Here is a 15,427-nt window from a genome sequence, read left to right on the forward strand (position 1 = left end):
AAAACTTTGCTGGGGGTTTTAGAAAGAGGGTTTAAAAAGTTAAACCTCGGGATAAAGTGGTGTTAATCCATCAAGCTACAGATGCTAAACTGATATTGTTTTGAGCGTAAAGTCTAAAGTTCCCTTTATTATCTCCTTGTTTCATCGGAGAGGCCTCGTGTAGCAGTCGTTTTATTTTTAGAAGCTGGATGCCAGAGCTCCCCATTTAATGCAATGTCTACTATCCAAAATGTCTCAATCTAAACTGCAAAAATAAGAAGCCTCAAATTGCTTAATTATGATAAATCATTGTGTTTTACCAATTGTGAAATAACATTAGGTATAAAAAATAAAAAAAATCACAATAGTGATCAAATCTAAACAAGTACTGCCTCCAGATAATGGGTTTAACGCATTAATGAGTTTATTTTCAGACTGAATCCTCATCAGAGTGCCGTGTCAGCAGTTTCTGACTCTACCGTCAGTGCTGTGATGCCGGTAATTCAGTTACATCCTATCAAGTGGCTCCGAATGCACCAGCAGATTTATCTTTCACATCACAAATTAGATCGAGAAGTTATTAAGCAAGGTTGTTTCCCCCCCCCGAAATCCAGTGGTGACCCTCGGCTACGGAGGAATGAGACACACGGAACAAAAGCCACTTGGTCAAAGCGGCGCCAATACTTCAGCTCAGCCTAAACGCAGGAGTGAGTCAGCGGAAGCTTCATCTCGTTGTCTACACAGACAAACCCGAAACACCAGCCAAGATAATCAGATACATTTAATATGATGCAAAAGCAAAGACAAATACAGTATTTAAAATAAAAAGGGAGAAACAGGTTGGTAAAGGACAAGACGGGTGAAGAGAAGCCTCAATGGGGGGGGGGTTAAATGCCTATATATATTGTTTTTACTTTGAATTAGTAAAACAAAAACAAAAATTTGATGTAGTTAAGACATAAAAAATTGAAAACTGAGTCTTACCAATTTGCCTCTCCAGGTCAGCTGCTTCATCGGCGTTGGCCCTGGGCAGCACGCCTGGGTCACTGAAGCTGGTTCTCAGGAGCGTCCCCAACACAAAAAGAAACAGCACGCCTCCTATGACTGGGATGACCGGGGTCAGCTGCAGGGCCAGGAACGGACAACTGGTCGGACAGGAGGGGGTGGACAGAGAAGGACACATGAGAAAATGGCAAAAGGGACACAGTGTACTCGCCCGTCCAGTAATGCTGTATGTATCTGGACACGTGTCCGTCTGCCCAAACACAAGTGCTTGCATAAAACCACTGCACTCCTTGTGAAGACGGGGAGGTGTTAATACCCGCGTATTGACAGTAAGTGGTTTGTGCAGACGAGGGCACACATGAGGCTCCGTCTCCCTCGTTGTAATCTCTTCTATTGAGACAACGTTCCGTAATCCCATTAAAGGTCTACCGGTGCAGGTGGTTAATACTCTAATCACATTTAGTCCCATCGAGGATTGCGTTTGGGGTCAGCAAAGAGGTGCCATTCCATACGAAGGAAACTAAATGAACATGCAGGAACCATATGTTTCCAGGGACGAATTAAAAATAACACTGAGAGTTGAGCCAAGTTTCCCAACAGCAGTGTTTACAGCGAGGCTCTCATTCATCTACTCATGCAGTGTCTTGAAGATTTAAAGGTCTCCTTAGTGAAGGTACGGGCGAGCCATTGTATTTACTGTAACGCATTATTGACTCTTGCAGGAGGGAAGCACGGATGCAGAATCGCCTTGGATGAAAACAATGTGGACTGCGGTCCATGATTCAAAATGAATGCGGAGAAACGATGCATACACATCATCATCAGCGACGCTAATAGATCACAATGAGGCAACAGAGGTCAACAATTGCACTGTGTCTCTAAACTGCTCAACCCGATTTTACAACTCATGTTACAGAAATGCTGCGTTAAAGCTTTTTCCCCCAAAATGTCCCACTGTACTGTTTAAATGCATGCAAGTTGCAGTAGAATGTAAGCATGCGGGTATGTTGCTGATGGACGTCGTACCTCCCTCCCCCGGTCTAACCAGCCTTCAGATGGTCGCTCCCTGGGAGGGCGGTCACATGCGCTGATCCGTGCCAGCAGCAGTTATTCTGATAAACCAAGTAAAACTATATTTAGGCTGTTGGGTCCCTTCGGTAACAGCGGACGAGGAGAGCAAACCTGAGCAAAGGGCCCTCTTGCTCTACTGTCAAAGACGGAACAAAAAAAAAAAAATGTTAAGGAAAGTCCGGTTTGCTTCAACTGGCTGAAAGGAAACAAACAACAAAAACATTCCAGCTGGTTTTCGGACCGTTTAGGCAGTGCTGAAAGGAGAGGAATACTCCGGCGTGCAGGGAAAGAAGGGAAAGAACTGGTCTGGAGCGTAATCAGTGCCGGAAAAATGCATCATCATCAAACACCCTTTTTACGTTTTTGAACGTTATCGTATTCATTACTTATATTTTTGTAAAGTTAATGCTGGCACGTATATCTGTATCATTAACCTTGTTGATACTCGCTGTAGTGCCGACTTCCTGAGGCCTGTGCTCAAGATATTCTCACAATCAAGTGACTGTGACATGGTTTGCTGAAAAAACACACTATTTAAATGTACAGCAATTATACAAAGACGGCGAATTCGCTTTGAAATATTCTTTCGAGTAAATTCCTTGTAATACTCGTTCTTTCTTTACATGGCTTGTAGACGGCACTACATTAGCCCACGAATAGGAGTTTACAGATAATAACAATCTCTCCTCCGTTTTGTGGCGCTTATTATGCACCTTTAGTCTCTGGACATTTCTCCGGGTTACACGTGTCCTCGTTTTGTCTGCGCGCCCTCTGGCGTATCGGAGAATAACGCAGAGAACAACAAACGTATGTAACCGACTTGGCGCTCAAATGTAAAAAAAAAAAAGCTTTATTCTTCTTAGGAGCTACACAAGGAATCTATTTTTCTTTTAAACTACTACTGGCAGAGTATCGCCCAACGCTTGGCGCCGTCTGTCAGAACTCCCCAAAGTCCGATGTCATTACCGTACATTCATTCATCTGCATCCATTAGATCTGTCCTCCACGTCTGAACGGAAAGGCGTCACATTAATAAGTCGTCCATTGAGAGGTTCTTATGAGAAGACGATTTGAAAGTAGCTACCTGTAGCTCGCTGCAGGTAGGCCACATCTCGCCCGGTTTATGAGCGCTCTGAAGACTGAGTCTGCGGGTATCGACCTTTAGCAACCTCACATGAGCGGCAAAAACAACGAGCAATTTTGCCAACCATCTCTACAGACAGGGAAGTGGACATGATCAAAGTTAGTTATTTTATTTTTCCTCTTAGTTTGATAGCAAATCTTAAATTTAACTGGGAATTTATGGGCTTTGTTGCCATGGAGATGGCATATTATCCAATATCAGACATGGTACATTTTGTAAGGGAATGTGGTTACCCTGGAAACAGCCACACGAGTGAGCGGAAGCCTCCAAGGATGGAAAAGACAAAAAGACATTCAACAAGATAGAGACAGCCTGATGGCTTTAAATCATTTAAAATGAGTCAACCAAGACTTTTATTGATGGGGAGGGAGACTATTGTTGGACTTTATCCAGAAATAGTCTATAATCAAAAGAAAGTTACCAAGTACTCGAAGCAGCCAGTGCAGAGATTACACATTAGTTCCAGACAGACAAATCTATTTTTTGTTACCGTGGGATCGAATTAAAAATAGATAAAAAATAAACTCCTCTTGGAATGATTTTCAAGAATCCAACAGAAACCCTGTTGTTGAAGCTGTGTAATAGGGTGATACAAACATCTACTGTGAATTCGTGGTCTGCATTGACTGCTCTTTCATAAATACTCACCGAAAAGGTGCACATTTACAAAATTGTCAAGGTTGGAGTGAATTATTTACATCTGAAGGCAGCACAATAATACGATAATAGCCAATCGCTTGGGTAAACGCCTTAATGATATGTGGCTAATGCATCTGCAAGTGACATTAATGCATTTCTCAGCAGAGCAAAGGGGAGCGTAATGCACAAATAACTAATGGACTTTAATCAGAGAATGGTTACAAGCTGTCAGACAGCGAGGGGCGGCAGCACGACACATTGTGTTGACATAAGGGAAACCTAATGTTTGCTCTGCTGAGAAATCAAAAGTGCTCGTTGCTTCATTGCTGCTCTTAGTCAGGAGCACCGAAACGTTAGCAGATCAGATGATGTAACACACATCAGAGTTTGGTTTTTCGAGCCCAATTATTGAATTGGGGACAGAAACTTTTGTCATATCGAAGAAGAGAGTATGATGCATTCTTTGAAAGAAGTGCGATTGGTGGACAGGTTATTTAAATATCCTTTATATCATTTAGTCTCCATTAAGACAATGGTGTAACTACAAAAACTATTTCAACAAACATCTCTGTTGAGTAAATGTTTAGTTTTTTTAAGTTTTAATTTTCTGACATGGCACTGCTTAATAACTTTACTACCCCTTTAACTGTGTAGTATCTTGTCTTTTTATTGCGTTGAGTTCCTTCAGCTCCCTTTGGTGAAAAGGAACGAGAATGTCCAACTTCCAACATTTATATGTCTATGCAGCAGCTAAAATATAAACCTGATGAACAAAATAAACCTGGTCATACTGCCACCCTTCTAAAATTTGTTGAAAATTTCTCTTTTTCATCCATTGTCCTCTGTTTGGGACGCATACATTAAAAGAATAGAAAAATACCATCTCTCTACCTGGATAGGTTCTCCCAAGACTTCCCTACTCATTCGCCTCCCAAAGGGTGCATTAATCTCAACAATAATCCCCTCCAGATTACTGTTATCACATTTCCCACTAAATCCTCTTATGATGCCAACCAGTTTTTTTTTTTTTAAACTCAGCCGAGAGTTAAGCCGAGGGGACTTTCATCTCTACTTGATGATCCACGTGACGCTGCCTCCCTGTTCACTGGCCGTCCCTGCGGGGTCACCTGGGATACACTGCGCCCCCGTTTACTTTTGTTCTTCAGCCGCACAGCTTTGAAGGGAAATCGATATTCTGTGGAGTGCAGAAAAGGGGGTCTGCGAAACATAGATCACCCGTTTCCCAACATTAACGGCATCCAGGGCACACATATTACTCAACAATGATGCAGTACCGAATACACAACTGTGTTTAAAATGGGCTTAACGTTGTGTTAAAATTGCCTTTTGGGCACTTGGCTTTGTGGCCTCTCACTCTAGTGTCTCATTACTCATCTGGGCTACATGAACACAAGGCTTTTTCAGCTTTGCTTTTCATTTAGTTTCGCTCGCTTCCAATGGCAGGTAAGGGGAAAACATTAAACTCCTTTTGGCCGCAGCAGAAGTCATTTGTCAATGAAACAAATGAACATGACGCGCTTTCATAAATCGTCCCAGTTCTGCTCGGACTACTTCGTGGAATCTTAAATGTCCTGCCGCCTTTCAGGCAGATGTGTGCAACGCACGGCCCAGCCTCCGAGGCTCGGCATCCGACAGCAAATTCACATGTGCTATCAAGATATTTATGAAACAGCAGAGTACGGCATGTCGATGTAGCATATATATATAATATATATATATATATATATATGAGTTCTATTTGACAGCTTTGCTCAGGGGGGATGCTTATATTGACTAAGGAATCCCTCTCTACCATGGGCGGGACTGTTCAAACGCTGAAGACAAATACTCTTTGGCATAGTTTGATAGATGCCACTCTTAAAACAAACCTACTATTTTTCTCGCGCGCAACGCAGCCAACAGATGTACTTCTCCTCTGGAGCACTGAGAAGAACTAACATTGTACTACAAAAGGAAGAGGTCACCGTTTCTCCGACTTGATTGCATTTAATTGGAAGCGATTGTATTCAGAGCTAGAAGGCCTGAGCCATAAAAAAGGGGGTTCTTCTTATTCACAAGAGACGACCAAAGAGCTCTTATAAGTAACTAGACCTCTGCCGTGTTGTGCATTTAGAGAGCTCTTGTTGACCACTTAATTAACCCTGTGGACCGACTGGATTCTATCGTTGTAAAGTGGTTTTGTGCGATTATGAAAGTTACTTCTCAGCAACCTCCAAAGCAGATGAGCTACATAAATCGTCTTCCATTATGGTTGCTAGTCTAGGTCACACACCCAGCTCAAATACTCTGAACATTAACTAAGAAGAAGGGTATAATGTACAAGTCAATTACACTGCCATTATCCTTCTCCACATCCATCGTTCACTGTGGCCCCTTTTCACCGTTAAGTTTATTCTCTCTTTTCAAAACGGTCGACCTTTCAGTTGACGATTATGAACGACACGTATTACGTACTCCAAGGCGGTTCATGAAGAGGGAAACGTTCAGGCAACCGCACCTCAATCATGTCGAAATCATAACCGCAGAAAGGGATTAGGTGCAAAAGAACCTCATCGTTAGAAGAGGCGTCATATGCAAAACAACAGCACAGTCATCACAAACCACGGCACATTGTTTACGTTTCAAGTGCATTACTCATTGAGCGTTCTTAGAAATGTCCACTTAAGTAAACGCCAGTCCGCCCTGTCCATGAACCTAAACTACAGCCTCAGATTGGGCGAGGCAACTTCCAAATCAGACAAAATCAGCTCCGTCGGAATTCCATGCCAAAACGTCCGTAGGACCGGCTCATCAGCATCTCGTTGTGTTCTGTGCACAGACAGAATTTCCTCTGAAATTCAGCCCGACAAGCAGATTCACTTCCGGGCTGCTTTAATGAATGACATTACTCAAGAAGCGGAACATTAAATCAAAACCAGATCTGATCTCCGATCACGGAAAGGGTTGTAGCCTACATTTGCCTCGATCGTGTAAAGCGGCAGGCTTTGGTTTTATTGTACAGTGAAGCGTGTGTGAGGTGTGGGCCAAAAAAAATGACCTGAGCCCTGGAGGGTGTACCAAGAGGGAGAGTGCACGTTCTCTCACCCCAGTAATCGCTCTGTCGATAAACAGAAAAACCTTTTAATGTTTTAGACACCGGCAGTCTGAAACATTTTCATTCTATTATATACATTTTTCTAGCCAAATCAAATTATTTACCGGATATTCAACTGTTGGTCCCTTGTGCAACGCTTGAGCTCGGGGCTTGTATGAAGGCCATAAATTAGTCCATCATTATGAAACACGAGTTCAAAGACAATAACAATCCCTCCTCAGCATTGTGGAGCTCAGTTTATGGCTTTTGCCTGTTGAACAGACAGTCTGTGGCCATTTCTATGGGTTATATTGGATGTCTTTTTGATTCTTCGCAGCTGTACACCCTCTGGCCTTTCAAAAGAATAATGCGGCGCCGAGTAGCAGCGCCTCAGTACATACTCGGGGGGTCACAAGCATTACACTTTGGAGGTCTTTGCTAAAAAGAAAAAAAAAGGTTAAAAAAGGTAACTTGTTTTCTGATTATTGACCTTCAATGAAACCACTTATCAACGGGTGTCTAAAGCTGAGATGGAAGAGCAGGTTGTCCACATGTCACAGTGTTTTTGGGCCCTTATTACCGATGGCCAGGCCGGCACTTAGCTCGCTGCCCACCGCTGTGTAAGTGGAGCAACTAGCTTGAAAGAACGCTAGGGATAAACACACCATATCAACCAGCCACAATTCACGGGGTCTTGTTGCCCAATGACTGCATCACAGCTTATGGTCCATCTCAAATTTGACTGATTCCAATATTAAGTCACGTTACACAAGATCCCTTCAAACATCTGCTTGAGTGAACTTTTTTTACAAGTCATAAGAGAGACGGCAACACGTGCAACAACAGCACACATGGATATCCAGGAGGGGGGGGGGGGGGGGGGGCAGCTTCAGAATAATAAACAGACCAATGTCTGCCCGTCGCTAACAGAGTTTATTGTGCATGGCTGAGCACCCCTCAGACGCACAAAAGACAGCAGGCTGAAGGAAACGTGGAGATGTACAAAGATCTCCTTCTATGGGAAACATTCTGTGCATGTCTCCATCCTTAAAACACATCCCTTCACTTATTCTACTATTATAAAGATTGTCTTAAAAACAAATGGAACATACGTCATTGTACGACAATCTAATTCAACAGAGAGAACAGAGACAATTCAATAGACAGGAGAAGCCCCTGCAAACAGAATGAGGAGCTGTTCTCCAATATGCTGACAACGGCGAGAGGAGTTAGCAAAACACATCTAATCGAAATGCATTACACTTAATGACAACAGAAGCCAATGTGCAGGTCTGCTGACTATCGCCCTGTCCAATAAATGTCTCCTTTCAGTTGATGGGACTAGAGTGTGTGTGTGTGTGTGTGTGTAAGGGGGGGATGTAGTGAGAGGGAGAAGAAAGCCAGGAGGACCCGGTCAGCCCGGAGGGGGGGCATACACAGTTGAACAGGGGGAGGACAGTGCTAAGCTGAAAAGTAGCTTTGTGGTTGCACAGTGTTCCTGAAAACGACCCCTGTAGTCACAACAGAGGTCAGCTCCACTGACAACCCACAATGTAGGAAATCAAGCCATCTGAGGGGGGGGGGGGGGGGGGGGGAGTGTATCGTCAGGAAGCATCTGGCATTCTCCATGTGGGTGCTGGGTAACGTCCAGGTTCACATGGACACTGCAGTACGTTTCCCCTCTCATTTTGATGCTCCATGGCAGAGGGCTGGAAGTGTCCTCTCTCTAGCAGCCTGCCCTTGGGTCATGGGTTATGTCTGTATCTCTGCTGAGGTGACAATGTATGAAAAGATGAGGTGGTCCAGAGGTCACTGCTGATAGATGTGTAGCATTGGACCGGTGAAGGACTTCACACAAAGCAGAATACAGCTGGTTTGACATGAAACGTACAAAAAGGTTCCCAGTGGGAAAACTTTAAATGTCCTGTTTTATCAGAGCAGTCCAAATGGAATGACATGTTTGTCTAATAAGTAAAAAAAATACGCCACATATAAAAAGAAGAGGATTATTTTTCTGTTTATCGACAGAGCGATTACTGGGGTCTAAGGAGGAGAGAGAACGTGCACTCTCCCTCTTGGTACACCCTCCAGGGCTCAGGTCAGGGCCGGTGTCTACATGCCGGATCATGCACCTCAGTCACAATGGCCCAATCTGGGACATCCTGCACGAGAAGACGCTAAAGAGCCGGATGAGACAGTGGAAAGGAGTACATTCAGTCTGTTGATTACAGGTTGTTCTTCCAGAGGGCTCCTTCGGGGGATTGTGAGGCTGTGATTAAGGGAGTGCAAGCGACACCCACAGAGAGACTAAAACTCTCGTCAGCCTCGTAAATCAGGGGTGACCGGTTTAAGACCTATAGGAAAAAAATTGTAAGGTAAACCGCTGTGATGCTGTCGCTGTAAATGGGTCAATTTACCACACGACACAATATGAAGAAAACCCCATTACTGGACATCGGGACCTTGCTCAAAGACACTTAGGGTCAGTTAGAGTTTAACAATACTGGATTGAACCCTGCACCTGGTGTGCTTCCGACACGTAGGGCCGGCATGACAAAACAAATTCAACAGTAAGTATAAAATAAAAATCACCAGCAGTCTCCAATGCGGCGCACACACAGAGGGAAGAACACACTGAAAAGCAGATTAAAACAGGAACCCCCAAGAGTTTCCATAAGCAACCGCACACCGCTTTTATTAAAGATTCTTTACGTATCAGAGAACTGTCTGCACAGTCGCCTACCAATTTGTTGAGCCATCTCTCTAAACCCCCGAGGAGAGCAGATGAAATACACCCACTCCAGAGTGATGGCCGTGACGTAACCGACAGAACATCTAAAACTTCTCCTCTGACAGCCGAGGCCATGAAATGAAATAATCCACATTGCCACTGTGCACGTGTGAAAAGCAGCCGGGAGCAGGTGGAACATGCCTTCAACAATACTTACTCAAAGGTGAAGAAGAGTCCACAGGTCACCAGGATCAGGGCGAGGGTGAGGTAGAAAACCCCCGTCTGCTTGGCCATCATAATCCTCCCATTGCAGTAGAATTTGTTCCGACCGGGGAAGGACTCCCACTTCCTCTTCTTTGGGGTCCTGTTCTTGTAGGGGGTCTCCATCGGGGTGGAGCTGCGAGTGCTGATTTGGTTGTACTCGCACTCTCTCATGGACTCAGACACCCCGAGATGCATCAATTTCCGATTCAAATCCCCGCAGCTGAACAAACCCCGGGGCAGACGGCCTCTGTTGGGGGAGAAATCAAACAGTTGAGTTTACAGGCCCAGATCACAACTTCTCAAACTGGGTAAACGTGGGTGGGAGAAGAAAAAAAAAAAAAAAAACTTTATGAAAAGTACCGCACACACTTCCTGATAGAAATAACATCCAGCGAACACTCACCTTTTAAAGAAAAAGGACAGTCTAGCCTCCAGTAGATTTATTAAAACTACACATTACGTTAAGTGAGGACAGCTGGTTTAACGTTAGCTAACTTCACACGCAGCGCCCGCATTACCATAGCATAACGTTTAATAGCGCCATTGTTAGCAATGCAAGCCCCGGTTAGCTTTTTATATAGCAACTCAATGTAAAGTGACGCGGAGGCTAACGCGGCTAGCGAGTTGAGACGAGGCGGACCGGTAAGTTGACGTTAGCGCGTCGGCCAACTTGTCGATCGAAGGCTGCCTCGCCGGGTCACTCACTTCGCCCGCACAAGCACACGCTTCGACCCGTAAGCAGCTACCAACGTGACGGGTTTCCAGCGACCTCACGTCCCCGAAACGGCTTCACGCCCTCCCTCCACCTCCTCCACCTCCCTGGTTGTTGTTTTTTTTTTCCTGCTCCGCCTCGCTAAAGCGGCAGTTGACGTCTTACCGGAGGGAAAGTAACGCTGGTCGTCGCGCTGGGTGTTGTCACGTAGCTTCCCCTTTCCTGACCCAGAGGAACACCATTTTTTTTTGTAATTCGAGGGGGGTGAAAATAAATAAACGGCAGGTTGTTTCAATTTGGGCTTCTCGTCGTCAAAAAAAGGGGGGGAAATCCTGAGAAAAGACTCCGCGACGGTGCTGCTCTCAGACGAGCTCCAGCATCCCCCCCACACGCCCCCGAACCTAGAAGGACCTCACAGGCGTTTATGTCCACGCGTCTCGCGGCAACACACGGGAGAGAATAAATCTCCGGCAGTCGGGAAGGAAAAAAAGTTCCCCCAAGAGGCGCGAAGGCGGACCGGTCGACCACCGTCGGATCGTGTCCCTCTCCGCCGCTCGCACGGCGGCTGCTGCTGCTGCTGCTGCTGCCAAACGCTCGCGAACAACAACACACCGACGCGGGAGCAGAGCGGGGCCTCCCAGCCTGCTCCTCCCTCCTCCAAGCGAGGCTGAACTGAGGAGGTGCAAAGGGGAGGACCGGGCTGTTTAAAGGGGTTCCAAACCGGTGGGGCAGGGACCCCACGGGCGTCCGTTAGATGGTCTTAATTCATGCTTTTGGGGTGAGGGTTAATTGTTAATTGAGCATTTGCTTCGTTAGCTGATGTTTCCTATTACGACTGAAAGCTGTTGATATTCTTTTCGTACTGTCTACAAATGCAATGAAAAGACCGAAACCAAGCAGGATAAAGCACATTCCTGTCCGCCACAGAGTTAAATGGTTGTCAAAGAAATATTGTAAACACACAATTGAGTCACATTGTAGAACCAGAAAAGGTTTCCCTTTTGTCATCCTGTTTATTACAAGTCGATTCTAATACACTGTCCTGGTAGAGTAAAATACTCACACGCACACCAATTGTGTGATAATGATCCCCAATTATAACCTCCAATAAATACATAACCTGCAGGTAACATTTTCGTTAGCTAACATACTTGCTAAGCAGACCCAAAACGTTAGTTAGGATTTGGTGAATGTGAATCTTACGATGTTTCGCATCACTAGCGTTAGCCTTATAGTTGTAATGCTGTAATCTTTACCATTGACTTTGGGTTATTCTGTGTGGATTTCTTTCATGATAGTAACTGATTTTCTTTGTGTAAATGAACGAACACCACTTTCCATAGTTCTACTCAGTCCAACATCCACTGTAAAGAACTGATGGAGATTTACGGTAGATTAAAAAAAGGTATACGTATTACGTTTTTTAGAACAACCGTCATTTTCAGTTAAATGATCATCCCTTGCATGTAAAGGAACATGTAATGCCTGATTTAACCATAACAGCTGAATACTGTATTTTAACGGCATTGTACAGATTTCTTTTGTGAATTTGTTTATGTATGCGTCTCAACACATGTTCAGTAAGTCTCAATCAACCAACATTTTACTGTCTATAATTGGTTAATGTATCTGTAATGACAATGGAATGATTTTATTATTTATTATTAAGTCATTTTGGATTGACAAGACGTGACCGACTCTTCCTGAATGTGACTTTGTTTCTGTCTAAATTTAACGTCTCAATAATGTTTCCTTTGGTTAATTTTGTCATTATTTAGCTTATATTGGCAAAGCACACTGTAATGTAAGCTGACTAGAGCTCAATTAGCCTTTGAAAGGTTAACGTGCTAACAGCTTAGCAAGTAAAGTTAACTTGAATTAAGTCATGTTTGAATTTGTTTTATGAAAGTAGGATCTAGCATTCGAGCATTTCAATCTTATCGGTTGGGACATGAATCACACATACAAACTACATTACCTCAAACACAGAGCTGGCTGACGATGTAGCGTTTGTGGTCATTTACAGTACTGTAAGTTGTTGCTTGTGTCATGCATTGGAAAACTAGCAGAGATCATGAGTGGCTGCTGTGTATGCGAAGCTATGAAGTGGCATATGTTTTGCTTAATCTGTTGGAAAGCCGTGGACGTTTTCAATGGTCGCTAATGATCTGTAAGCCCTCCAATTGAATCCCTCAACCGAGGGGCTTGTTAAGCAATGTGATGGCAAATGGCTGAAGCGGTGTTTGTGTTGGGAAATAAGTGGACATGATGGGGTCTTTGAGTTCTAATCCAAAAACAACACAGGCCTGGATCACATCCGGCCATGGCCTATTGTTTCGTTAAGAAAGCTGGCCTGGATGAAAGCACCTCAAAGCTTCATCAAGGTGCCAATACTGTCCACAGCCAAAGTCATTGGACTTGGAAAACACAGTTCAACCTCACACAAAAAACATTTCCCCGTAAAGGTCAGAGCCGTCTCTTTTGTGTTCGCCCAATGCTCCTTCATCTACCTACGTCAGCGCTGAGAGGCGGTAAGGTAGCGAGGGCCAGCGGTAGCCTATGACGACGTGGCCGGCTTCCTCTCTGCCACCACATCCATTCTGTCAGAGCCCGATGACTCAGCTTCTCAGGGGCACAGGAGTGTGGGAGGTCTTCTCTTGCGCTTGGCTGCCTACGTGAAACGGATCCTCCATCACCAAAAAAGTTGCGCAAACCCAGTTTCCATCCGATCTCTTAATGAAGACAACATACCCAAACGCATACAAATCATTTATGTTGCCGCAGGAAGTGGCTTTAGTTAAAAATCAATCAACCACTTCTCAGACCGCTGCGGTTAGGTTTAAAGTTGTCAGTAAGTTTTTAATAAAATCAAGATGACTGATTTTACCTCTCTGCAGCCAAGCAACGCGGCTAAGAATCATTCTTTGAAACCAAATCTGTTCATTGCCTGTGTCTTTAACCCCAGGAAGGTCATTAAAGAAAGCTTAAAATAAGACTGAGTATAATGCCCACGTATCCCTTAGCGAAGGAAAGTTGGGAGAACATTTTTAAATTCCACATGAAGAGGAAGTAACACTTTTGGAGATGCAGATCGAGGGCAAAAATAAATGAGCAACAAAAAAATAACTGGTTCCTTCAGACCCGGGATCATCCAATGTGAATGGAGCCCCTCATCTGTTAAACTAGAAGGTAATAAAACAAGTTGTTGCTCACAAGCAATTCCTATCTGATCAAATTACAAATTTCTACTACATATGAGTTGAACGAAGAAAAAAAAAATTCTCCCTGGTTACATTTATAACAACTTGACTTATAGAGAGAAAAGTGAATAGTGTGCTACCCATTCATTATAATACAATTATCTTTGATTTGGTGTTGGAAAAGTCAATCACATGGAAAATATTAATGGAAATCGCAAAATTGTGATAAAGTTGTGTCTGTTCAAGGCCAAACCTGATCAGGTCATAGATTTAATATTTCCATTAGTTATCAAAACTACAAAAAAGAAAAACTGATATGAACGGAAAGCCCTTGTCTTCGGGCATGCTTGAATCCAGCATAGTAGGTAATACACAGTAAAAAGAGTACAATAGTTAACATGCAGATATGTGTACGCGGTATGTGTATTGAGAGCTCCTTTTCAGAAAGACACAATGGCCAACATTAAAACAGTATATGATGTACTCGTACTTGGCAAGGAATCCCCTTGGTGTCTTTGAGTGGAGCCTGGTGCCCCAATGGGGTCGCAACCACCTGTAATGACTAACGATCCTGGGACAAGGTGACCATACCCTGGAACATGGTTAACCACGGGGACCGGATGCCCCTCGGGCGACCAATGGACCCTTTTATCCAATTTGTATTTGACATGTCACAGAAGGAGAAGGACAGGTGTAAATAATAACAACGAATGACAGATGAATTCCATTTAGCTGCATGCTTCCGTCTCAAAGGTCCCGGTATTGTTTATGCCAATTATCCTCTGTGAAAAAGGCCGACGATGCTTGCTGCGTGATGCAGACAAGACGTGCCGTTATAATCCACGGGGGCCTGGTGAGCACTCCTCTGCTTTTCACCAGCCCTCGCTGAGGTTTTAGGTGACGTCTTTGCCCAATTACAAGGACACAAGGAGTAGGCGGTTGTAGGTTGTGTTATGTGCTGAGAATGCCTGCATAAAAAGGTCATAGACATCTGTCTCAACGAGGGGATTATGAAAACTGATGCACGGTGAGGAGATGTTCAAACTGAGCGTGGGATCTTGTGAGTATTGATGGTACTTTATATCATTGGACACAGACCAAAAAATCATCAGTATCAGGCCACCAATAAATGGGTTAAACAATTATATTGCATTGCTTTTCAAATCTGGCCATTGTTTGTACAAATAGGAATAAATGCATTTAATGTCATGTTGTATAGTATATATAAAAGGACTGGTAAAAGTGGCCCTGGACAATTAAATGGGAAAGGTTATACAGGTTTTACATTACATGTACACAAGTCCCTTTTCTTTGTTCCAAAATCCAAACGCCTTCACCTATGAGGGTCTTGGATGATGATGGGAAATTATCTGTGGTCGGTTGGGAAAGAGTCTTACCTTCAGATGGACCATCTTTCCTCTTCAAATGATTTCATTCAGTGGTTTGTGAGTTGGAACAGCCACATATTAAACTGTGCTTGATGATTATCATTTAAGACAAACTCTATTAGGGCTGCACGGTATACCGGTCGGTATGAGATTTCCGTACGGTATTAAGGTCTCACGTACCGTTCACACCGGTGTTACGC

At 44.0% G+C, this 15,427-nt stretch overlaps 1 protein-coding gene across 8 annotated transcripts in view; it reads right to left on the reverse strand.

The window, feature by feature from the left end:
• zdhhc14 (zDHHC palmitoyltransferase 14) overlaps positions 1 to 11,418 on the reverse strand; it is a 29,008-nt gene extending 17,590 nt beyond the window's left edge. For 3 of the 8 annotated variants that reach the window (XM_078089465.1, XM_040198926.2, XM_078089464.1), the window contains exons 1-3: positions 10,331 to 11,312; positions 9,881 to 10,174; positions 964 to 1,124 (exon numbers count right to left, since the gene is read on the reverse strand). In XM_078089465.1, coding sequence (XP_077945591.1) covers positions 964 to 1,124; positions 9,881 to 10,122 — 403 coding nt within the window. In that variant the 5' untranslated portion in view covers positions 10,123 to 10,174; positions 10,331 to 11,312. Of the gene's footprint in view, positions 1 to 963; positions 1,125 to 9,880; positions 10,175 to 10,330 lie in introns of all 8 variants that reach the window. The other 5 variants (XM_040198925.2, XM_040198928.2, XM_078089466.1 and 2 more) reach the window with 3 other exon arrangements.
• Positions 11,419 to 15,427: the final 4,009 nt, after the last annotated feature.

Source organism: Gasterosteus aculeatus, chromosome 15, assembly GCF_964276395.1.
Source record: "Gasterosteus aculeatus chromosome 15, fGasAcu3.hap1.1, whole genome shotgun sequence".
In the NCBI taxonomy this organism is placed as follows: Eukaryota; Metazoa; Chordata; class Actinopteri; order Perciformes; family Gasterosteidae; genus Gasterosteus; species Gasterosteus aculeatus.